The sequence below is a fragment of the Babylonia areolata genome, chromosome 20 (genome assembly GCF_041734735.1).
Source record: "Babylonia areolata isolate BAREFJ2019XMU chromosome 20, ASM4173473v1, whole genome shotgun sequence".
NCBI classification, from domain to species: Eukaryota; Metazoa; Mollusca; class Gastropoda; order Neogastropoda; family Buccinidae; genus Babylonia; species Babylonia areolata.
This window is the reverse complement of record NC_134895.1, coordinates 42,105,732-42,130,731: the sequence shown is the minus strand read 5'-3', so window position 1 is coordinate 42,130,731 and position 25,000 is coordinate 42,105,732. Positions and strand designations below refer to the sequence as shown.

The following is a 25,000-nucleotide window of genomic DNA, read 5'->3' as shown; positions in this document are numbered from 1 at the left end:
CTCGCCACTAGCGATGCATAAAAAAAGAAAGAAAAAGTATAAGGTTGAAAAAAAGAAGATTAAAAAAAAAAAAGGTGGGCAGTTGGTTGGGGGATGGGTTGGGGGCCGGGAGAGGGGGTTGGAGGTAGTGTTGTGAGGGTTGACAGTCCAATATGATGAGCATGGCATTTGGCGTCTGTTTTGTATGGTAGGTAAACAGCATCAAGTTGTTGGAAACCGTTCACATTTCATTATTTTGTTGGATGTTATTTTTGGTGTTTACAAATGTTACCAGGCATGCTTCACCAGAATGTTATTGCTTCATACCTGACTGTGGAATGATCTTTATTCTTGTGTGATTTTTGTGAATATGTCGGATTGCTGCTATTACAAACAGCATGTGCCTGGAATGCTGTTGTCGGGTTGTTCTTTGGTATTTTGTTCATATTGGAACTGGTCAGATAACATTTTATTTTACTAGAGAAAGTATGGTTGATCATTTAAGTGTAACAGATGCTCTCTGTCAGTCTGTGCCAGTGAATTTAAAAAAAAATTATGATTAGGTTTTATTTGTAAACTGTATACAAATTACTGTCCTCCTGTGCCAGGAATTTCCCAGTGTCTGCTGCTTTCTTACTTTCTGTCTTTAAAAGGCAAAGCAAACAAAACCAAAAGCAACATGGTTTCTTTTGTCTCCTCCGTTCCTGTCTTTTTGACTCACTTGTATAAACAAACCCGGTGTTTTAACCTGGTGTTCGGTTGTGTGTGTGTGTGTGTGTGTGTGTGTGTCTGTGTCTGTGTGTCTGTGGTAAACTTTAACACTGACATTTTCTCTGCAAATACTTTGTCAGTTGACACCAAATTAGACATAAAAATAGGAAAAATTCAGTTCTTTCCAGTCATCCTGTTTAAAACAATATTGCACCTCTGGGATAGGCAAAAAAAAACAAACAAACAAAAAAACACAAAAAAAACAAAAAACAAAAAAACAAACAAAAAACAACAACAGCAACTGAAGCCTAATTATATGCAAACTGCATTTACTGTTATATTTATATTTTTTTGTATTCTCTAAACTTGGCACTTTGATCTGATATTCTGACACAACAAGAGCAGTCATTATTATCATTTTTTGTTCAAAACAGGAACTTCTTTTGCTAAGCATGAAAGTTTTATTTATTTTGCAAACGTTTTGGTGCAGATAGTAAAAAAGGGAAATTACTGTGTAATTAATGCTAGGGGACTTAATTTGCTTTAAACTGATCTTTCTCATCTTAAACATTACATTTTGAAATTATACTCAATACATAAACAGCTTGTGTGTTTTACTCTCAGTGTACAGGGCTTTCACTGTGTTCCTTCGCCCAAGTGGTCCTTTTCGGAAAATACTAAAATCAATACGACGAGTAGACTTTACAGATCTGTTGGCTGAGCCCTGAAGGTCATGGGCAAAAATCAATTGCGTACACATATTTATACACATTCAAAGTGCGTGCTCATATTCTTCGCGAACGCGAATGAAGCCATTTTGTTTCAAGTTGTTGACCTGCTGGTTCAATCCTATATTCAATGGACAATACACGATAACATGTGATGGAAAATTGGAGAAGGAGACCGTTAAATATTTATTCAGAGAAAGATTTGTGAACGCCTCATCACTTACTGGATTATGCCCCAAACTGCCATAAAAATATCCACAGAATCAGTCTGAATTCACAGTTAAAAATTGTAAACCTTGCGAGTTAATACTCTTGAACTGATCACGATGAAACGAAAAAATTTCCAGTCTTGACTTTTCTCAAAATGAAGTCCTTTTCACTTCTTACGACGTTTAGATGTACTTGTACTTGGCTCTACATGTTATTAGTTTAACAAAACACTAAATTTTCATATCAACTTTAAAACTATAAAACTAGAATGAACATAAAAGAGAAATTGAATCGACTGTGTTGTACTACATTCCCGGCGGGTGTAACTGAACTTGTACATCTATCTAGATCTAGTGAAAACGGCTAAATGTTGCAGTGTGATTGCGGCGATAGCCATTAAAAAGAATTTTTTTATTGTCCTTAAAGATTTTTCGAATGCCGAAGATACATCAGAATAACATGATTTAAACAGCGTTCTCACTGCGAATACCGCAATTGATTTATCGCCCTTTAAAAAAGTATGTTCAAATATTAAAATTTAAACGTCAGTTAAGGAGGTACGATAGTGTAATGGGTAAGGCAGTTTCTTCTCACCCGAACACGCGGGGTTCGAATCTGGTTAGGACTTTTTTTTGTTTGCTTTTTTTTTTTAAACGCGAAGCTTTATAATAACAAATACAGAACACATTTTAACGATTAGATTTTTAAATATATTTTTTTAAGTGTATCACAAGTGAGTCTTGAAGGCCTCCGCCTCATTTTTTTCTTATATCTGTTTGCAGTCGATAATGATTTCGTGCCAGGCTGTAGGTTGAGAAGTTGTATAAACTATTGGTTTTGGAGTTGTAAACACATCCCATGCAGTTTCATTTGCCAGTGCATCAACCATATTTTTGTCCGACAGTGAGCAGTCAGACTTCTGGATTTTCATCAACACAGGAATGGTTTGACATTGAGTTGCCAATTCAGTGTTCACCATCATTGACTTGTCCTAATTTCTTTTCTTTGTTCTTACCTGATATACATGCGATTGTAAGAGGATGCGACATTTGAATAGGATATTGTTTTTTTTTTTCCTTAGTGCGTGTGCACCTTATCAGATGTATGTGCCTTATCCGTGACCAAATAAACAACTTTGAATTAGGGGGTGCGTTTTATGCACCGTATCGCCTCAGTCATATAGCCGGAAATTACGGTACTATTCATTTTTGTTTTGTTTTTAAATGAGGGGGTGATGACTTAGAATTGGAATGTCTTGTGTAGTTGCCAGTACCATATGTGGCAGTTGCTGATGTCATGAATGTTTTTTGTTGCTGTGTTGTTTCTTTTTATGTCAAAGAAACTATCTTTGTGGCTGGTGTTGGTTTTTGATTCAAAAAGTTGTTTTGTTGTCAGCCCAGTTGATCTCTATGGTCTACAGAGTTACAACCCAAAACAGATAAATCTGTCAGGATATGTTGATTCCAACAGAATTAATTCCTATGATCTGTTCAGAGCAAATTCAACATGGTTATAATCAACTTTCGTTAGCTGACTTTATCATAGTTTATGTTAACAAAAAACGACAAACAAATAAACATAAAAAAACCCTGAAATTTTCTCATTTTTATGCCAAATTTGGTGTCAAATAATAAAGTATTTCAGAGAAAATGACAATGTTAAAGTTTACCACACACACATACACAGACAACTGAAACAGACACACACACACACACACACATCTGAAACGGGGATATTACACAGACTTACTTTGTTCACACAAGTCAAAAAATCATTTGATTCTGAGTATTGTCGCAGAAGCTTTCAAATGGCAGCTGAGGAAGACTGGCAGATAGGGCTGAGCATTACACAGATTGACAGAATGCCACTCTTGAATTAGGCCTTTGAAATTAACTGGGTTCAGCTGAATATATACATATATATATACGTATGTTGGGGTTTTTTGGTGGTGCAAGCGTGCATACTTTTCTGCTCGTATTATGCCATTTTTGTATGTTACCATTTTTCAAAACCCTTTCTTGTTTATTGTTATCATTAACTTCTTTAGTTGATTTATACAACTTTAATTGGACAGGACTGTATATTATATGTCTCTAACCTTCATCAGAGAAGTGAAATGATGAGTTTTTGATTTCTTCCACTGATTTGAATGCATTTTTTTCTTTAAAAATTACATGACATATTTATTTTGCATGGGTTAACATTTTCTGTGAGTGCTGCCTGCCAGTTACACATTTTCTGTTGCGTTCTGCATGTCACATGTCTCACTGTTTCCACCAAAGGTGGTGTGAAAAATTTCCCTTAAGTCCACTTTGCAGTCATGATATGGAAACAAAACTTAACAACACCAAGAAGAAAGGTGGGAAAAGTGTGCGAGAATCTGCTAGCAGCCTGCCAAGAAAGCAATCCCACAGGCCGTGATGATGGGTTTTCACCAGACAGTCCTTCAGAAACTTCAGCCACTACTGTTTCTTTGCAATTATACAAGTTACTTTAGAGCAGCTGTCTGCGTTTTTGTTTACAAGAGGGGGGGGGGGGGGGGGGGGGGGGGGGGGAGACAAAAAGAAAAAAGAAGTTACGTTATGGTATCAACTTTTTATTTGGGACAATACAGTGGAATACAAAGTTTGAATATCAACTTTTTTACATGGACTGTATTTGGAATGCAAAGTTTGGATACCAGTCTTTTATCTCGACTCTATTTGGAAATTTGTCAGAGCTTGGAGACATAGACCTTGACCTAACTTTACCAGATGTCCATATCTGTTACTGTGTATGCTTAGTAAGTTCATTATTCCATATTTTCAGTTTTCTCGTTACTGGAATTTGAGCTTTAAATGTTAAGCCCAGAACAAATTTTATTTATTACACCGCTCCTGATGTGTCACTGACTGGTGATGTAGTCTGTTTCTGAAAGTTGATGGTATGCTCTCAGTCTCAGTTCTCAAAAGTTTTCTTAAATTTTTTGTTTTGTTTTGACAAATACCAAATACTCAGGGGAAGTATCCAGACGATGACTGTTTCATAGTTGTAAAATAACATTTTGAGAGGAACTGAACCCCCCCCAAAAAAACAACAACAACAAACAAACAAAAAAACAAAAAACAAAACAACTCTTGGTAGAGACTTGCTGATGCAGAACAAATTGCTAAAGAGTGAAAATTTTACGGGCCATATTTTCGGAACAGACACTGCATATTTTCTTGTACTGTGTGATTTTGAAAGATCTGAAATGGCCTTATTACTTGTAAAGGCTATGAACATCATTACATATTTCTTCTGAGAGAACATTGATATATATATATATTTGAAAGAGAGAGAGAGGTTGATATACATCTAGTTTGTTTGATTTTGTGATCTTTTCTTCTTCCTTTTTTTTTTTTTTTATTGAAATGAGATTTTTTTTATAATCTCAATTTACCTTTCTTTATAAACATCTGTTTCTTAATTTATTGAGGAATGGAAATAGAACAGTTCATTGGTTTTATTTTTCATTTATTTATTTATGGAGATACAGCTTATTGCTATAACTTGTTCATTTTATTTTTCAATTTTATTTATGCAAAACAGAACAAATGTATAGTCATTCAAATTGTTACAAGATATTGCTAAATTGTAGCATGTTGGCATCAATTGTTTGAAACATGATTCCATATTTTTTCTATTCATTATTATATGAAATGGGAAAAGCGTCTTTGCAAAATTGTTTCCATTTGCTGAATAAATGTGTACGCTTGTGTATGTATGTGTGCATGTGTGTGTGTGTTTGTGTGAGTGTGTGCATGTGTTGTGGTGAGGCATGTACTGCTGCTTGCACCAGTTTGTTTTACAAGTGAAAAATTGACAAAAACTGGTTGATTTCATGTGCGTAGGCTGATTCGAAATCTAATATTAGTGTACTTGTCACTTGCAAGCATTTTGCTCCCAACACCCTATTCCTCATTCTGCCATTCAAAACTTGGTTTGTGTCTGAGTGAATGTGTGTGTGAGAGACGTGCATGTGTTGTGGTGAGGCATGCACAGGTGTGTGTGAAAAACTGACAATAACTGGTGGATTTCATGTGCATAGACTGATTCCACACCCAATACTAATTTAATTGTAACTTGCAAGCATCTTACTCACAATACCCTTTTCCACATGCTGCCATTCAAAACTTGACAAATCCCATCACAGGTTGCTCTTCCACCGACACTACAACATGTATCCCTCTAACACACACACCATAAGCTATGTACTGTCAATGATTTTTAATGAAGTCACAAACACACATGAATTCACACACACACACATGCACACAAAAGTATACACAAACAAAAATGCATGTTTCTTCATGTACACAAGTAGACGGTCATCATACGCATAAAGTTCTACCTGCTGATGCCACACTTCAGAAAAAAAGATGTGTCTGTGTGTGTGTTCTTGTGTGCTTAAAGTCTGTCTGACTGATCTGTTAATGTTATTGCAAAGCACTTTGAAAAGCTTGAAAGCACTTTATAAATGTACTATTATTATTACTATTAATTAAAAACAATTCTGACATAAAAAGATGAGAAGGTGACTCTTATTAACTTCAGAAAAGAAAACCACTGCTGATAGTAGAACATTCTGATGTTCAACACAGTTTGAATGTTCCAGCAGTCAGGTTTTGTTCAGCCTGTTGATTGCTCACAATAGCACTGACAACACTTCAGTAAAGCTGTATCATGACCAGTCCAAGTCATCTCTAAGTCTCTTTTCACTTGCACACACAGGACTCCACGCAACAGGAACATGCTGCAGAAACAAATGCACAATATCCAGCAAACTCTTGCTCTCACTTTTCCTCTTGCGCCATGTGCTGTAGACGAGCTGCCAACTTCTCTAACCTTTTCTCTTTTTTCTGCTTTTTTGCCAGCTCCTTTTCTTGCTTCTCCTTTTCTTCCATCATCTCCTGCACACAAGAAGGGAAAATATATTCAGACAATGATTTCTGCAACATAATATTTTGAGGGGATAGTGGGATTCTTCAGATTTTCTAATCACTGTTTCCCTGAAACAATATTTTGTATTCTTTGGTTTTGAAATCATAATCATTGTACTATCTTCAGCATCATGATTAGAGAAGCATGCAACAGCGACAGAGAAAGAAGGGAAGAGGAGGGGATAGCAAATGTGATGGAAGAGAGAGATGAAGAGACAGACAAGAGGAGAGAGCTACAGTGTAACACTTACCTTAAATTTGGAGTCCCTTGGATCAACATAATATCCAAAGTACTCCCTGGCTTCTTCCAGGATCTTGCGTTTCTTCTCCTCCTTCTTTAAAGCCTCAGCGTCCTTTTGTGACTGGCGCTGGCGGTACTCTGTAATCCACTGGTCCATTTTTGCCATGTTCTCAGCTACCTTCTGTTCCCTGGAAATTTAGGAAGTAACATTCAGCAGATTGCGACAAATAGTTTCATAGCTTAGTAATGTAGTAGACTTTGTCTTCAATTTTTAGTCAGAGAAAGAGTAGCTAAAAGAAGCAATGAACAATAGAAGTTTTGGCCATGAACATACTGATAGAAAAGGGAATGCCCACTGTGTGTTAGAATTCACGGCAGAGGTTTCCACATTGATGGAAAAAAAGAATGCCTTCTTACATGATGATGATGGACTTTGTTCTGACTTCCAGCGGAATCAAACAGTCTGCTGACCCACATGACTGATTACAAAGGCAATAGGGATCAGCAGTCAAAAAGTATGGAAGACAATTCTCAACTGGTAGAAAATAGTATGAGATCCCTCTCCACATCAAATGTGTGATCTTGTGGACCCAGGGATCTGTGCTCAGTCCTCACCTCTTCTTTGTGTATGTTTCCAAAAGGATCTGTCTGCCAGCTAAGAGAAAGAATGACATTCTAAGACAACATGGGATGAAATTTACCAAAACTCTTGCATTGCTTCTGGAATACCCAAGAAGAGTTGTAAAGATGAGTGGGACTTGGCCTTTCATTAGACAAATGCCAGTGACAATCATTCAATCTGCAAATTAAATCTACCCTGCCCTGCAAGATCAAGGCCTCCTCCACAAGATATCTTGGCATTCACATCCAGTCTTGGCTGGGCAAAGCACTTAGACAACAAATGTGTCCAGGCAGACATTTGGCTTCTTTGGATACGTTCTAAAGCTTAGCTTCTACAAGATCAAGAAGTGCGTATTTTCAGAGCCATGTGCTGCTGTCATGAAATTACAGGAACAGTCTTAGGTCCGTACTCTGACCAGAAACCAGCATCCATGGCTGACTGAGAAAATGCAGCAACATGCTGCCTGAACTATCGTCTTGCTGTTTAACACTTTGATTTAAGTTATCATTAAACATGTATGATTGATGATAACAGAAAAACACTTGCCTCCCTACTTCTATATGTATGTCCACACACACACACATACACATACACATTGTATGTACACAATATACAAAACTCGCCTTCAGGCTTCACACTGACAAAAATGATACTATGTTGAACACTAACCTCTTCAGCTGTTTACTGGCAGCTTCCTGCTTCTGTGCCTCCAGCTTGTCTAATCTGTCCTGTAGAGGTGGCTCCCATTCTCTCAGCAGTGCTGCCAGCTCTAGCGCTTTCTTTCGCCCTGTCCATGACAACCGGGGGTCCACGCCAGACTTGGATCCTAGTTTTGCATACAGCTTTCTGTGGTATCTGGCAGACAGATAACAGAACTCATCACTGACAACTTTTGGTTCACACCAAATTTCAACAATAATTTTGGATCACCATAAAACATAAACCAAAGTGACTCAGCAGCAGTCCTTTGCACATTTAAAAATTCAAACAGATCTCTAGTTGTCTTTTATTTTCAGACTGGTCTCTCTTGACAGCTTAAAGTACATGGGCCAGTGGCTTTTGACAGCCCTGTGTTAAAAAAAAAAGAAAGAAAGAAAAAGTTAGTATTGTAAACAGGTATGGTCAGTTTCTCAATCTCAAATTACAAGGCACAAAACCATAGGCTGTGCTTCACATGAATCAGTTGAAATGAAAATATCTCCGGTGATGTAACAATTGAAGGTAAATTTTATGCAGCACTGCTGAATGTTTCACCTATATTTGTACACAGTATACTAAAACTTTAGTAAATCAAATAACACTGGTTAGCTGATAAACTTGTACATCTCTATTTAAAAGAACAAATCTTCAAAGCAAAACATACATCCTAACATAATTTAAGTAAACAACTTAAAGTCTCATCATTATAAGCACACAACATATTCTAGATGTTTTAGCTATGATCTTTGTTCTGATTCAACATTTTGTGTTCCTAATGTACACGCTGTTACTGGGGGAATATTATTAATTATATATTGAATTATGTGCACTATTCAAAATTCAAGTCTGTTGGAAGAGACCAGCCCAGGTCGACTGTTTTCATAATATGCACTCTTTTCTTCATCCAAAAGTGACCTTTGGTCATCACACATTGTTAAATCTTGATATATATACCTAATGTTCATCATCACATCACGTCTCCATAATATTAATATGCTGAAACACAGTGAAAGCTGACATGGGTTTATTGTGAGCTCAATGCAAAATATATTTCTTTAAAATTTTTGTTGTATATTAGTTACATGAAATATGACACATTTTAACGTACCTCCACAGGGCTTCCTGTCTTGATGCGTATTTGATCTAATGCATACATGTATATAATCAAACATGTGGTGTAGCACATACTAATTAAAATGTGTTTTAGTTAGTTAGAATTAATCAATCAATCAATCAAAAACATTTTATTAATCCACAAGGAAATCAACTTGTGCGATCACAGGCTTGTTGTAAACACCAAATTAAATATCAAAATGATCATGCGCAACATAAAAAGATATCAAAACTTGTAAAATAAGAATTCCCAATAGCTGACAATAGTCTAAAACAAGCCTTTCCTCCCTGCCCCACCACACACACATACACACGTTAAGACAACAGGGTACTGCACAACAATATTTACAAATAAAAACATCCAGCAAATTAAAGGTATATATAACTAAAATAAAATGTGCGTGCACGCATGCACGCACACACACACACATGCATGCACGCACGCACGCACACACATTAAGACCATAAGGCATTGTACAACAATATATATGTAAAAACATCCTGGAAATATACTGAATATAAGTAAAATGCAAACACACTCACACTCACACACACATACACATGCATATAGGCGCGTATGTACACACACAACATATGTCATGCCAATAAATTCAGAACATTAAGATACATGAATGATGAAATCCGTTAAAAAAGAAAAAAAAAATCTCTTCCGATCACACACACAGAAACGTTTGCCAATTCTCAGCCACTCAGTCCCACAGGCACGAATGTCTGCTCCTTTGCACTCGTTTGCTGGTGAAGTTCAGGTGATGCTGGGGGAAAGGGGTGATTAGTGTCAGAGTCCTATGAGTCAGTGTATTGCATGCTGTGATTGTGTGCGTGAATGGCTGTAGGAATGAATGAATTAATGTAGCAAAATGTTCTTGCGTGTTGAGCTCTGAACCTGCCAGTTATGTCTGACCTTCTGCTACTAATGTCATGTAGTGGGTGTGTTTCGTCTGTCAAAACTGTTATTAGTCTGTCAGTCAGTGTTCTAGTGTGCATGTCGCTAAAGGTGTCTTGTCTTATACCCACTACCCCACCCGCTTTCCTAATAACTTTTTCCAACCTGTCTTTGTCATGTTTGGTTAAGTTTCCTCCCCAGCACACGGCTCCATAAGTTAAAACGCTGTACTGTCTCTTTGTAGGCATGGGTGTGTGTGCGTGTAAGAAACTTATTTTTTTCTTTCATTTTTTGCATATTAACTTTATGCAATTGTGCAATAGTCATGCGGTTTGAGGGATGGATTTCCAATTTGTGGATCTTGAGTTCCATTCTGGCGTTGGTGTTTAGCTGGTTAAGTGTGCAAATCAGTTTTTACAATCTCCCAGGTCAACATATTTGCAGACCTACAACCGTGCAAGTGCCTTTGTAAACACATTTTAATCAATATGTTCAACACCACATCCGTTTAATTAGGGAAAAAAACTATGAAAAGGAGCAGATGCCGGACATATGCATAAACCCAACACGCTGGTAACCGTCAAGCCTTAGCACACACACAAACACACACACAAAATCGCACCAACGCACGAGCGTACACACACACACACACTTGTGTGCACAAAGCAACAGTCCTTATAATCAATACTGATTGTATTTTTTTAGTTATCTGGCGAGTTGAATACGTTACCTGACACTGTTTTGATACTCGTTGTTGACATCAATGTCAGGCATCTGACCCCTCAATCGTCTTTTCTGGCGTTCTGTAAGGCCCGATATATCTCTCAGTTCTTCCAACCTCTGTGATTCTTCGTCGACATTTTCATCAAATACGTCTGTTGACAACTGTCTGGCTGTTTGAACTACCGATGACGGCTGGATAATACGGCCGATGAAAACATTAGGAGAAAGTGTCATGTTCGCAAGCCGACAGAGAGCCATGATGCTTGATGTATTGTTTCCCTTTATTACAGGGAGTGGTTTCCCTTTGTTGACAACCTCGCATTGTGGGTCAAGTTTACAAATGGCGGCCGTTTGATTCAACATGCTTTGACACGAAGTGAGGAAGGTTTACATATTACATGCACTCGGGGTCCGATCATACCTATTTCACAGGTGCTTATTTGTTTTTATTTGAACTGAAAAACGCAACCCATGAATATTTCATTTTGCATTATTTTATTTTATGAGCGTGAATCGAGTTGAATCGTGGGCAATCCCTATTTCTCACGTCTGCTAAATCAGGTTGTGTATTATTATTTTCAGTACAAAAATAATGATTTTTTAAAAATGTTAGTAGGTGAGAGGCTGATGCTTACATATGTCTCGGTTATCGATTTTCCTTATTAGAAAATATATATTCAATATCCAGAACCACCGAGTGCAATCACTGAAAGTGAAAGTTTTTATTTATTTATTTTAGATAACTTGAGAAATATTATATATATTTCTATCAGATAACTGATTTGTGCTGCATCTCATCATCATCACTATTGACCTCTCCATTTACTTTTTTTTTGTGATTTCATTCTCTCTGTCTCTCTCTCTGTCTGTCTCTCTCTCTCTCTCTCTCTCATACGCATATATAGTTTCATTGTATGTCTAACCGCTATCGCACTACTTAATGATATACAACTGCAATCAGTGTCCTGAATTTTTTTTTTTTTTTTTTTTAAAAGGGGGGTAGGTTTGATCTTTTTCCTTCATGACATGATGATGTTTGTATCATGATTATGTAAATGTACATGTTTATTATGTAGATGTGCATGTTTAAATGTGAATGTGAATGTCATGTCTTTATTTCTTCATCTCTTTGCTACTTTGTGGATGTTTTGATTCATATTCAATTTCCATTTGCCCTGAGGGCTGGATGAAAAAAAGCACATGTATGCTTATTCCACTTCCCTCAATAAAAAACTTCGTTCGTTCGTTCGTTCGTTCGTTCTCATACACACACACACACACACACACCACTTGCATCCATACTGTTATTACTATTAAAAATCATACACACACTGGCACAAACTTACACACACACACACACACACACACACACATTATCATCATTCGATATTTTTTTTATGACAAATCAATGCAAAACCTAACTTTCAGAATAAGAAAGTAAATGAGCGTGGCCTTAACTTATAAGTTTGAATCAAATATGAAAGCTGATTAGGAGGTGTTAAAACCATCATGATTAAAATTCAGTAATGGGATGGGGAGTGGGAGGGTGGGGGGTGAAATCTACTGTTTTTGGATGTGAAACAGATCGTTTAAATTTTTGTTCATTTGTTTAATGATTATCATAAAATATCTTTGTTTTCATTTTAATTACAATTTGAATTTCAAAGCATTGTCAAGAGAAGCCACATATGTAAAATCTGTCTTTTCAAGTTTTATGTTTGTTTTGCTATTTTTTTGCATTTGATTTTATGAATAATAATTTTTTCTAAGTTCATCTTTTTTTTCTTTGATTTTTCAGTGCAGCCATATTAGGTTCTCTGAACAATGAAGGTGGATCTTGAGGTCATCGCATCCACCAGCATTAAGCGAAGGAAACCATGGCCACACATTGTCTGGGTTGGAACTGTGAGTTTTTGTTCAAGTGCTTTTTAGTAGGAGCTGATTGATAATTTAGATTAGATGTTTATGAATAATTAATACAGATGATTTGTTGTTGTTGTGTTCTTCCTTGCTGTTCTTGTGCAGCACAAGTACACACACACAAACACACACACACACACACACACACACACACACACACACGTGTGTGTGTGTGTGTGTGTGTGTGTGTGTTTCTTTTAGTTTTACCCATTCTTATTCAGTGTAATCTTTCCATTTGTCAGTCTGTCTTTTGACCAGTTTAATACAGATTTCATCTCATAAAGTTGTGACACTGACTGATGCAGAAACAGCAGAGCCTGTTACTGGTGGACAAAGGGCGGGCAAGCATTCTGTACATCCCTTCGGGAAAAACCAAACAGAAGATTCCACAGCTGTCAAATGTCATCAGCAGCACTGCGTGTATCACAGCGACTCCCAGTGGTAAGATTCTGTTGCTTTGTCTTTGTGTTTTGTTTTTGTTGGGTTGTGGTTGTTTGGGAAGTTTCACAGACGTCTAATTTGATGTGTGTTGAATTTTGAGCTGTTTATAGTTGTGCATACTTCAGTTTCAGTCCTAGTCTCAGGGTTTGTTTTTCTGTCTGTTTTTGTCTTTATCAGGTGCTCCATATGTCTGCATGTCTGTATGTCCTTTATCTATCTGCATACGAGTCTGTCTGTTGGTCTTTTACTTACAACTGATATTTCAATCCTGTCCGTTCCCTGTGTGCGTGCGTGCATGTGTGTGTGTGTGTGTGTGTGTGATACCTGAATTGCAGTTTATAAGATCCCCTTGGAATAAATGTAACTTTCTAATAAATCTAACTTTAATGTAATTTTAATAATCATTTAGATTGTATGTATTTGATGAGGGACCCCATAAAATAGCAAGTACTGGAGAGGGGAACCATATAATTTCTTGTTTGTATGCCATGTGTCATGCCTTTTTCAGTTTTTGTGCTTGTTTTTCCCTTTTTTTGACTGGCTGTTTTGTGTTTGTCTGCTTATTTCAGGAGGTTCCCTGGTTGGAGTACAGGAAAATGGAGATGTCTTTCTGTGGAACAAGGATACTGAAAAATTGCAGACCGTCTGTGGTCTGGCAAATGCCCTTGGCAACATCCCCTTGTCTCATGGTAATTTGTTTTATAAGTTGATCTTTTGCCAGTTAATCCTATCCAGCCAGCCAGTCAAGCAAGAGATCAGCCTTAATGAGCATAAAACACCCTTGAAAACGGAGTATGGCTGCCTTCATGGCATGGTAAAAATGGTCATACATGTAAAAGCCCACTCATGTACATATATACGAGTGAACGAGTTTGCTTATACATAGTCATGTGTGACATGTGTCTATAGTTTTTTTTAGTAGATGGTTTGAAAACAAAAAGAAGATAAATTGAATTCATCACTCTCATCCACCATATTAATTGCCTAACCTGTTTGTTTGCAACAGCTGTTCTAAACATCAGTGTCATGATCACAAGAAGATCAATTTGTTTGATATTTGGCAAATAGTCAAGCACAACTTTCTAGCTATGATCATAATAAATTATACTAAACTTGCAACAACAAAAAAAAAAAAAAAAAAAAAAAAAAAAGAAAGAAAGAAAGAAAGAAAAGAAAAGAAAATGCTTGAACTGCATAATGATGATGAAGCAAGGTCTTAGCACTGTACTAATCCAGTTTTTTGTTGTTTTTTTCCCAAAAGAACATGGTTATTGGTGCTGGAATGGTGCTCAAATGCAGGGTGGAATGAGTTAATGATGATAAACACTTGTGCTCAGGTAAATGTCAGGCGTTTGCCAGCGACGACTGCAGCAAGGTGTTGGTGGCGGCCCACCCCACCCACCTGTGCCTGTGGCAGCGCAACACGAGCCACACTTACCTGGAAGGCAGAGGGGACACGCTGGTGGGACGCTGGTCCAAGGTTGTGGCCCCTGAGGGAACCACCCTGCCTGGCATGGACTGCCCGGAGTTCTCTCTGCATGCCATGTTTGCCAGCAGCTCTGTGAGTCTGAGCTTTTCATGTCTTTTAATTCATAATTTTTATTGTTTACCTGATTTAAAAAAAATTTGTTCAGAGTCAGTTTTGATACCAAACTTGTTGGGCGCAGTAGCCGAGTGGTTAAAGTGTTAGACTTTCAGTCTGAGGGTCCCGGGTCTGAATCTCGGTGACAGCGCCTGGTGGGTAAAGGGTGGAGATTTTTCCGATTTCCCAGGTCAACATGTGCAGACCTGCTAGTGCCTGAACCCCCTTAGTGTGTATACACAAGCAGAAGATCAAATACGCATGTGAAAGATCCTGTAATCCGTGTCAGTGTTCGGTGGGATATGGAAACAAGAACATACCCAGCATGCACACCCCCGTAAGCGGAGTATGGCTGCCTACATGGCGGGGTAAAAATGGTCATACACGTAAAAGCCCACTCGTGTACATATGAGTGAACGTGGAAGTTGCAACCCACAAACGCAGAAGAAGCTACCAAATTTGTTTTAGAATGTGACAATAACAAGAGCAATTTTTTGAAAAAACAACAACAATATAAACACCTCAGTTATAAAGCAAGAACAGTAGCAACAGTGACACCTGCAGAAACAATGAAAATATTGACAACAAGAACACTTAAAGAAACAGCAACAACATGAGTGTATCTGTTTTACTGATAGTGTGGCTTGTAATTTCCCTTATTGAGGTAATGTAATAATGATAGTGCAGAATATATCAAATTCAGTTTCACTGTTGAATGTAGTCCTTTTTGGTTGTTCTCACTGTTGGGATTTAGGTAAGTTAAAAAAGTTTTTGAAAGTCTGTGTTTCTTTAGTTTTATAAAATGGAATGGTTTTAATTGTCAGACAAACTCTTCATGACTGAACAGCATAGGTGATTGAAGTTTCAGAACACCAGGATCCAAAATCCAGGCTAAAGATCATCAGATGTATTGACAGCTAATGAAGGCCTGTGTCTACTGGACTGTGTGGTGTGATACAGTTACAACCTGAATGGTCATGTTCTGAGACAGAGAGTGTTTGTGCTGTATATGTTTAATGTGAAGTGTACTTGAACCAAAATACAAATATCTGTGAGTTTACAGACAGTAAAGTTGTATCCTATCTAAACTCTTTATTTTGAATTCAGAATGTCAGTGAACCATCGCTGGCATGTGTGTCGATAGAACAGATATCCACACAAAGCGTTTAACCCCTCTGCCTTCCTTTTCAGCTGCTTGGCGATTGCTGTGATGTGTCCATGGTGTTCAACAAAGGAGCCAATATGACCATCTGTTCTGTCCTCATTCGATTCCACCCTCCTGACCCTTCCACTGATGACACGTATGTCAGTTAGAAGCTACTTGATGATTAGATGTCTGTGGGAATGTAGGAGTATGAGGTGTGAAGTGTTGTTCTGTCATACACTCATGTAGACTTGTACCACACTCATGTCCAAATCTCCAATCAATTAAAAAAAAAAAAAAATCAATCCCAAACCAAAAAAAACCCTGAATAACGAAGAAAAAGAGACAAAACAAGCAAAATTCATAGCAATGAACAAAAGAGTAATTACTATGTCAACATGATCACATGAATCCATATTGAGCATATGAAAGGGTTTATACCGTGTCCACATATTCATGGTAAATTAATGATGATTAACGAAGGAAAGTGTTACCATGTCCGCATGATCATGGCGAAACAATATGATAACAAGAACAGCATCTACCATGTCCACATGATCATGGCAAATTAATGGCGATTAAACAACATAATAAAAACGAGAACATCATCTACCATGACCACATGACCATGGCAAATTAATAATGATTACACAAAAGAAGTTACAGCAATTACAGACTTACCATCATACTGTATTACAGAATGCATATTAATAAAAGGAATTACTTGCAGTTTGAAGGAATTCACAGCAAGTGAGCGAGTAATCTGTGGAGTTAAAAAAAAAAAAAAAAATCATGGAATTCTGTTTGTTCTTCCACAGACAATTATATCATCACATGAAATTGAAAATCAAAATCAAGATGTTTCTTGATTAGCAAGGGGTTGGTAGCTATATGTCTCCACTTAACAAAAATAATATTCAATGTATGGGCTTTGTGAACACAATGCTCTTTGTCTCTCTCTCACACACGCACACACACAGAATCTTCATCAGCAACTCTGTTTTTACGCTGACGTTCGCTAACTAAAAGTCACATTCCTGGCATATTCCCAATACAACTACAGCAATCAGTACAGTTTAAACAGTACCGTAAAGTTTGGTCTATAAGCTGCGACTTTTTACCCCAGCTTCAACCTCTGCGGCTTATACAATGATGCGGCTTATTTGTGGATTTTAACGATCCCGGGAGTGTCACGTTCTCGTCTATTCTTAGCTGCCCTACAACTCACCAAAATCATGATTTCTGTCCATGAATTTTTTGGATGAGCATCAGGATAGTGTGCTAACTGTTTGTGTTTTATAAATCAAATCCGCACACATTAAAGCCTTCAGATCAGCATTCAGTTCTACTCTGCTCAAGCGTACACCCTCATCATGCTGAAAATGCGACGTTATGCCTATGATGCAGCCTTCAAATTGACGGCAATCGACCTAGTAGACGACAGTGCAAGTGACGAACCAGCAGCGACTCCACCTTCATGTTCATGAAGTGAAAGCGAGGCTGAAGTCAGTGACAAGATGGCGGAGGAAGCTGTGCTGGTTCTCTTCAACTCAGACACTGAAGATGAAGATGTTAGTGGATTCAGTGAGCAGGATAGGCGTTGAATAAATGTGACTATCCCTAAATTATGGATCTTATTTTCGTTGTGTTTATTTATTATTTTTTTGTGGCACTAGCAGTATTTTCACTTGCTTTTCTTTGTGTTGCTCCCGCTTGTGTTTATTTCATAACCTACAGTATCGACATCTTTTCTGTAGTATCAGTATGTGTTCTGGTACCGGAAATAAGTGCGGCTTATAAACCGGTGCGGCTTATGTATGTATAAAGTTCAATTTTTTCCAAAATTTAGTGGGTGCGGCTTATATACCAGTGTGCTCAATAGACCGAACTTTACGGTACTCATAAATCAAACATTCAGCATCTCTCAGAATTTTTTCAAAATAATACTTATATTTCTCTTGTTCCAAATGTCCGCTTCATGCATGCTTCAGAACTCTGTGTTTACACCAGAAGGTCACAAAATAACTTTGACACATGAACTTTAGGCCCGGCGTACATTGCTGTACCCATGGAAATAATCTGTGTTACCAGATATGTCAGTCACATGATGAATAGACTTTTAGAAGTTTTGTGCATGGAAATAAACTTTTTGATATCAACAGGAACAGAGTTGTAATATTGCCATATTGTGAAGCGATATGTGCATTCACAGTAAGATTTTTTTTTTTTTTTTTTGTCTTTTGCAAAAGAATATTTATATATCATATATTTGGTCTTACTCTTAGTGGCTGAATAAGACTTTCATTGTCTGTTTTGACTCTGGCTCAAAAACCATCATGACTGGCAATTAAATCACACAAAACAACATGTAGAATTGTTCACCATCATGGTCTCATTCTCTGTTCAGGGATGGAACAGCGAAATGGCTCGAAGAATCCTCCACCATCATTTATCCTGTTCTCTGTTCAGTGATGAAATTACAAAACAATTTGGAGGATTCTTCACCACCTATTATCATGTTCTGTAAAAAAAAAAAAAAGTTGTTGTTTCTCCCCGCTCAGGTACCCCAGCATGCACTCTCAGTGGAAGTGTCTGCAGTACCCTTTGCGCAACATATCCTCCGGCTGCGAGGCCATCAACATCAGGGGCGCCTACGTGCCACGCTATTCCCCCGACGGCAGCATTCTGGCGGTGGCGGTGAACCAGAAGTCACCGGCAGACACCAGCATGCTGTTTGTGTCACCAGTCACCGACATGCTGCTGCTGTCGTCCATGAGAGGGTGTGGCATGCGGAACCCCGAGACTAAGAGAGGAAAGTGAGTGTTCTCTGCTTGCAAAAAAAAAAGAGGGTGAAGGGATTAGTAGTGTAGATCACTTTCCCGATATCTCCTCTTGAATGCTCTTTTCCCTGCGACGGACCGTGGACTTCACTGTCCTGACCGGACTGAAAATCTAGCATGGCCAGGGAACACGGAAGAAGAAGAAGAATGCCCTTTGTGCATTTTTGGGTTGTTTTTTTTTGCACTGAGTCAGACACACATGCATACTCATACACAAAGATAAACGTACACACATATATGCATGTGCGCAAACACACATGCATATGCACATACACACACACATACTCACATACACACACACACACACACGCATGGACATATTGTGGCACATACAGGCACATCAAGTGCATTTTTTGATACTGAGAATGTGTGCTTTTTTGTTTGGTCTAAAAAAAAAAGATAATGGAATTTTGTTTGGTCACATCAGTGGGAACCCCCATGACACTGAAACTGTGAAAGCTTCTCTCGAACTCATGCCAGGCTCTGGTGAGCTATCAAATCTGAGAGAGCCTGGCTTGTTATTATTGTTATTAGTGATATCTTTTTTTCTGTCTGTTGTTGTCATTGTTGTTGTTGTTCTTAATGTTGTTGGTATTATTGTTATTATTGTTGTTGTTATTGTTGTTATTATTATTATTGTTATTATTATTATCGTTATCATTATCATCATTAGTAGTAGTTGTGGTAGTAGTAGTGCCGTCATTGATATTGGTATGACCATCATTAATATTATCATTACCATCATCATCATTATTATTATTATTATTATTATCATCATCATTATCATCATCATTATTACTATGATACAAACACCTGTCCTTCCACCACACCCCCCCCCCCCACCGCCCCGGACCTCAGGAGTTACTGGGTTAGCGACATGGCGTGGCTGTGCGACAACCTCTTCGTGGCCTGCATGCTGTCCAACGGGTCTGCTGCGCTGCTGTCGCGGCTCGGGGAGCCCGTGGCCATCGCCACCCACGGCTGCTCCATCGACATGGGGCCGGCCTACTTCCTGCCTCTCCACCCGCTCATCTCTGTCCAGTGAGTCGGCTTTAGTGGGGAGATGAGGATTGTGTGTGTGTGGTAGGGGCGTGAGGTGGGGTGGAGTGGGGTCTGTGGCGCTGTTGTTGCGGTTCGGGGAACCTGTGGCCATTGCCACCCACGGCTGCTCCATGGACATGGGGCTGGCCTACTTCCTGCTCATCTCTGTCCAGTGAGTCAGCTTTAGGGGGGTGGGGGGGGGTGGCGGGTGGGTGGGACAAGGATTATGGAGGAGAGGGGGGGGGGGGGCCGAGTGGGTGGGTGGCAATGGGGAGAGAGGGTGTGTGTGTGTATATGATATTTTATTACGTTTTTTGTTGTTGTTGTTGTTGTGAGAGGGGAGGAAGGGAGGAAGGAAGGGAGGGAGGTAGGAAGGATGAGAGAGAGAGACGCACTGACAGATGAGTGGTCGTTGTTGTGAGAGGAAGAAAGGAGGGAGGGAAGGGAGGGAGGAAGGAAGGAAGGAGGGAGAGAAACAGACTGACAGAGGGAGGGAGGGAGGAAGAGAAAGAGAGAAAGAGAAAAGAGAAAGGAGTAAATGTAATACTATGGAGTTTGTGTGTCTAATTTCCCCCCCAAGTCAACTGTGACTGGAAAGACAACTTCTCTTTGATTTTTTTCTTAACAGTTGTAACAGTCATGACTTTGAACCCAACAGTTTTTGACAGTTTCACCACCAGGCACAGACGGTCTCACACAGTGACAAAAAAAAGAAAAAAGAAGAAAAAAAAAGTGTTTTCTTCACAGAAGCGAGGGAGGCCAACAACAGAAACTGAACGAAAGAGAGTTTGAGCCGTCTTCGGCAGATGATGGTGAACCCCTCCGTCAGATGTTCTCAGTCTCCTCCCACCCCACCCTGCCCATCCTCGTCTTCTCTGACGGCTTCATGGTCACCTTCCTTCAGCTGCCGGGGGATCTCAACACTTTTGTCTTCATGCGTAATGGCGTGCTGGAATCTTCCAAGCGTTTGAAAGAGGTGAGTGTGGAGAGAGTTTTGACTTGTTCGGCTGCATGTGTTCCACATTTGCACGTGTGCAAACACACACGTACACACACACACAAACATGTGCATCCACACACACACACACACACACACACACACACACACACACACACACACACACACACACACACACACACACACACACACACACACACACACACACACACACTCACTTACACACACACACACACACACACATTCACATACACACACATACACATGCACAAATGCACACATATTCACATACACACACATACATTCACATACACATACATACAAACATGCACATACACATACACACACGTCTTTCAATCCTCCTACCCCCGTCTCCTTCCTTCCTCCTTTCCTTCCTTTCTTTCCCCATTCCTCCCACCTCTCACCTTCCTCCAGTCTCATATACCTCCTTCACCCCCGTTTGTTGAAGTATTTTAATTATTTCATTTCATTTGATCAACGTTAACGTTTTACACAAACAAACATAGGATAGGAGGTACACAAGGGCTGACAAGCATGTTGGGATTATGCGAAGGGCAGCACATGTTTTTTTTAAATTTTTATTTTAAAAATTTCTTTAAAAAGCAGATAGCGTATGGCGTAAAAGGATCTGTCCACACGCTTTGACACCTTCTGGAACCTCAAACTGAGACTTCTTCTTCTTCGCTCGTGGGCTGCAACTCCCACCTTCACTCGTCTGAACACAAGTGGGCTTTTATAGTGTACAACCATTTTTTTTACCCTGCCATGTAGGCAGCCATATTCCTGTTTTCAGGGGGTTAAAACTGAAACCGAAACTGAAACTTCACACAGGTGGGAGACTCACAGAACCTTGACCTGACGGTGGCCAACGCCTACAACCTTCCCCGTGTGGACGACCAGCAGCGACTGAAATCCTCTCCCCGCCGAGGACCCAAAGCACAGGCGCACGAAAAGAAGCACTTCTCCTTCGAGGACGTGGACAGTGGCGGCGGTGGTGGTCTTGACGACACTGTGGACAGTGAGGTCAGCATGGTTCTGGGCCCTGATGCTGACCTCATGGCCAGGGTCGGTGCCGTTCACGACCTCAGCTCTGGGAAGATCGTGTTTGGGGAGCCAGACCTTTTGCAGACTGTCCTGGACGCTTCGGATCTCAGAGAGGGGGAGGATAGTAAGGGAGCATTTTTAATTTTTTAAAATTTTTATCTGTGTGTGTGTGTGTGTGTGTGTGTGTGTAGCTTGGTGTATAATGTAGGGTGGTGGTGGGGTGGTAATAGGGAGGGTAAGGGGTGTGTGTGTGTGTGTGTGTGTGTATGTGTGTGTGTGTGTGTGTGTTGTGGGTTTGTGTTTGCTTGTTGTGTTTTTTCTGTATGTTTGTGAGTATGTGTGCTTGTGCTTGTGCATGTGTTGTGTGTGTGTGTGGCTTTGTGCAGGATGGTGGGCGGGAGGGCAAGAGGTGTGTGTGTGTTTGTGTTTGTGTGTGTGTAATTATGTTATGTTTTTGTGTTTGTTTGTTGTGTGCGTATGAGTGTGCGTGTGTGTGCTTGTGCATGTGTGTGTGTGCTGTGTGTGTGTGTGTGTGTGTGTGTGTGTGTGTGTGTTTACTCTTTTCTGTAAAATGCCTAGAGCCATATATAGAGAATAGGCACTATTAAAATCACATTATTGTTGTTATCGTTATTGATATTATTATTGTTATTATTATTAATAGTAGTAGTAGTAGTATCATTATTATTTGTAGTATCATTATTATTATCATCATCAGTAGTAGTAGTAGTATCATTATTATTTGTAGTATCATTATTATTATTGTTATCATTATTATTATCGTCATCATTATCATCATCATTATTAGCAGTAGTATCATTATTAGTAGTAGTATGGTTATTATCATTATTGTTATCATTATTATTATTATTATTAATATCATCATCATCATCATCATCATTATCATCATTATCAGCAGTAGTATCATTATTATTAACATCATTACTGTCTCTGACCGTGGCAGGCATCATGAGGAGCGTGGTGTCGGCCAAGCACACCATGCTGACGGTGTGGAAAGTGGCGGCCAGCTCCACGGAGCCCTGGACCTCCAACCTGGACGGGGTGGTCAGGCGGCTGGTGGACAACCTCCTCAAGCTCTTCTCCATCGTTCTGGACTGCCCCCCGGTGTCTGAGGCCTTGGAGCAGCAGCAGCAGCAGCAACAGCAGAGTCGTCAGCCCTCTCCAGCTGTGCAGACCGCCAGTCTGTTCCAGGTATTGAATTTTCAATTTTTTTTTTTTTAATTCATTTTTGTTGTTCTTGTCGTCACAACGGATTTGTTGTCCTCTGTGTGAAATTTCAGGCTGCTCCCTCCCCTAGGGGGAGCGCTTTGCTACACTTAGAGCGCCATCCTTTTTTTTTTTTTCTGCCTGCAATTTTATTTGTTTTCCTATCGAAATGGATTTTTCTACAGAATTTTGCCAGGGACAACCCTTTTGTTGCAGTGGGTTCTTTTATTGTACGCTAAGTGCATGCTGCACACAGGACCTTATTTTCTCATCCGAATGACTAGCGTCCAGAACACCACTGAAAGTCCAGTGGAGGGGGAGAAAATACTGGTGACTATGGGATTTGAACCTGTGCGCTCAGATTCTCTCGCTTCCTAGGCACACGCGTTACCTCTTGGCCAACACTCTACATGGCTAACACTCAACATAACAATGTATGGGTCATTGTTGTTTTGTTGTGCCGTGTGCATGTTTGAAAGGATGTTGGAATCATTATTATTGTGTGTGTTTGAAAGAATATTGGAATTGTTGTTGTGTGTCTTTGAAAGACTGTTGGAATCATTGGCCTGTGTGTTTGAAAGAATGTTGGAAATCATTGTCCAGTGCCTTTGAAAGGATGTTGGAATCATTGTCGTATGTGTTTGAAAGAATGTTGGAATCATTATAGTGTGTATGAAAGAGCGATGGAATCTTTGTCAGGAGAGTATAAAAGAATGCTGGAATCATTGTTGTTGTTGTTTTTTATGTGCATTAAAAAAAAAGAAAGAAAAAAGTTAGAATCATTGTCATCTGTGTTTGAAAGAATGTTAGAATCATTGTCATAGGTTTTGTGCATTTGAAAGCATTTTGGATTCATTGTCATGTATTGTGTGTGTTTGAAAGAATGTTGGAATCATTGGTCTACTTGAACTGTAAATTTGGTATGGTCTCACAAAAGTGTCAGAAGGTGATTCCTCCACTGTGACCTGCGGCTGCAAACATGTGATCAGTCTGTATCGTCACCTGTTGAAGCTGGCTCAGTTTGACACTTTGCACAAAAACCAAAACTTGTGTGTGACATTACCATTAATTTTTTGTATGGTCTCCCCAAAGAGTCAGAAGGTGATTCCTCCACTGTGACCTGTCAACAGGTGATTAGTCTGTAATGTCAGCCTGGCCTGTAAAGTTTTGTATGGTCTCTCAAATCATCAGAAGGTGATTCCTCCACTGTGACCTGTCAACAGGTGATCAGTCTGTATTGTCAGCCTGGCCTGTAAATTTTTGTATGATCTCTCAAAAGCATCAGAAGGTGATTCCTCCACTATGGTCTCTCAGAAGCATCAGAAGGTGATTCCTCCACTGTGACCTGTCAGCAGGTGATCAGTCTGAATCGCCTGCATGGCCTGTAAAATTTGTATGGTCTCTCAAAAGCATCATAAGGTGATTCCTCTCGACGGGTGATCAGTCTGTATTGCCTGCCTGGCCTGAATAATGTCTCACAAAAGCAGCAGAAGGTGATTCCTTAACTGTTACCCTGTCGACAGGTGATCAGTCTGTATCGTCACCTGTTGGAGCTGGCCCAGTTTGACGCCTTGCACCAACACCTGGCCCCCTCCATCCTCCACCTGGCCCACGGCACCATGACAACGGTGCTGGAGAGCCGAGCCCTGCAGACCACCGACCCCCGACTGAAGACGCTGTCCGGGTGCTTCACCCTGCTCAAGTTCACGGAGAAGACACTGAACAACCTGTACGTCTGGCTGCCCAAGTCGCTGCACGGCGGGTGAGTTACAGGGTGTTATATTGTTTTATATTGTCTTATGCTGTATTGTGTTGTATTGTGTTTATTATTTGTCACAACTGATTTCTGTGAGAAATTTTGGGCCGCTGTCCCTGGGAGGAGAGTGTCACC

The 25,000-nt window shown here is 39.5% G+C and overlaps 4 protein-coding genes across 6 annotated transcripts in view; 2 read left to right on the top strand and 2 right to left on the bottom strand.

Moving 5' to 3' along the window:
- The window catches only part of LOC143294613 (uncharacterized), a 6,004-nt gene extending 5,993 nt beyond the window's left edge, over positions 1-11 (top strand). Inside the window, exon 2 of the mRNA XM_076605989.1 lies at positions 1-11. This exon is cut by the window's left edge and continues 1,102 nt beyond it. Coding sequence (XP_076462104.1) covers positions 1-11 — 11 coding nt within the window.
- Positions 1-25,000, bottom strand: part of LOC143295515 (sulfotransferase 1B1-like) — a 380,130-nt gene that overhangs the window by 350,566 nt on the left and 4,564 nt on the right. The window lies entirely within an intron of this gene.
- Positions 5,857-11,166, bottom strand: LOC143294993 (large ribosomal subunit protein mL64-like). Its single transcript, XM_076606525.1, has 4 exons — positions 10,899-11,166; positions 8,122-8,307; positions 6,841-7,018; positions 5,857-6,559 (listed from the first exon to the last, which is right to left on the bottom strand). Exons 1-4 carry the CDS (start codon positions 11,147-11,149, stop codon positions 6,443-6,445), a joined length of 732 nt encoding a protein of 243 aa, XP_076462640.1. The 5' UTR covers positions 11,150-11,166; the 3' UTR covers positions 5,857-6,442.
- LOC143295514 (uncharacterized) overlaps positions 11,219-25,000 on the top strand; it is an 87,966-nt gene continuing 74,184 nt past the window's right edge. For 2 of the 3 annotated variants that reach the window (XM_076607242.1, XM_076607240.1), the window contains exons 1-12: positions 11,219-11,323; positions 12,690-12,796; positions 13,117-13,252; positions 13,822-13,941; positions 14,590-14,813; positions 16,026-16,135; positions 18,540-18,794; positions 19,677-19,859; positions 20,607-20,835; positions 21,670-22,006; positions 22,847-23,094; positions 24,633-24,871. In XM_076607242.1, coding sequence (XP_076463357.1) covers positions 12,716-12,796; positions 13,117-13,252; positions 13,822-13,941; positions 14,590-14,813; positions 16,026-16,135; positions 18,540-18,794; positions 19,677-19,859; positions 20,607-20,835; positions 21,670-22,006; positions 22,847-23,094; positions 24,633-24,871 — 2,162 coding nt within the window. In that variant the 5' untranslated portion in view covers positions 11,219-11,323; positions 12,690-12,715. Of the gene's footprint in view, positions 11,324-11,350; positions 11,453-12,689; positions 12,797-13,116; positions 13,253-13,821; positions 13,942-14,589; positions 14,814-16,025; positions 16,136-18,539; positions 18,795-19,676; positions 19,860-20,606; positions 20,836-21,669; positions 22,007-22,846; positions 23,095-24,632; positions 24,872-25,000 lie in introns of those variants that run through there. The other variant, XM_076607241.1, reaches the window with a different exon arrangement.

Excerpts from the sequence above, each read along its gene's own strand:
- LOC143294993 (XM_076606525.1), bottom strand. The coding sequence starts at position 11,149 with ATGGCTCTCTGTCGGCTTGCGAACATGACACTTTCTCCTAATGTTTTC. Across the intron at positions 8,308-10,898 it reads GAGTATCAAAACAGTGTCAG|ATACCACAGAAAGCTGTATG; the intron begins GTAACGTATTCA and ends TCTGTCTGCCAG. Across the intron at positions 6,560-6,840 it reads CAAGGGACTCCAAATTTAAG|GAGATGATGGAAGAAAAGGA; the intron begins GTAAGTGTTACA and ends TCTTGTGTGCAG.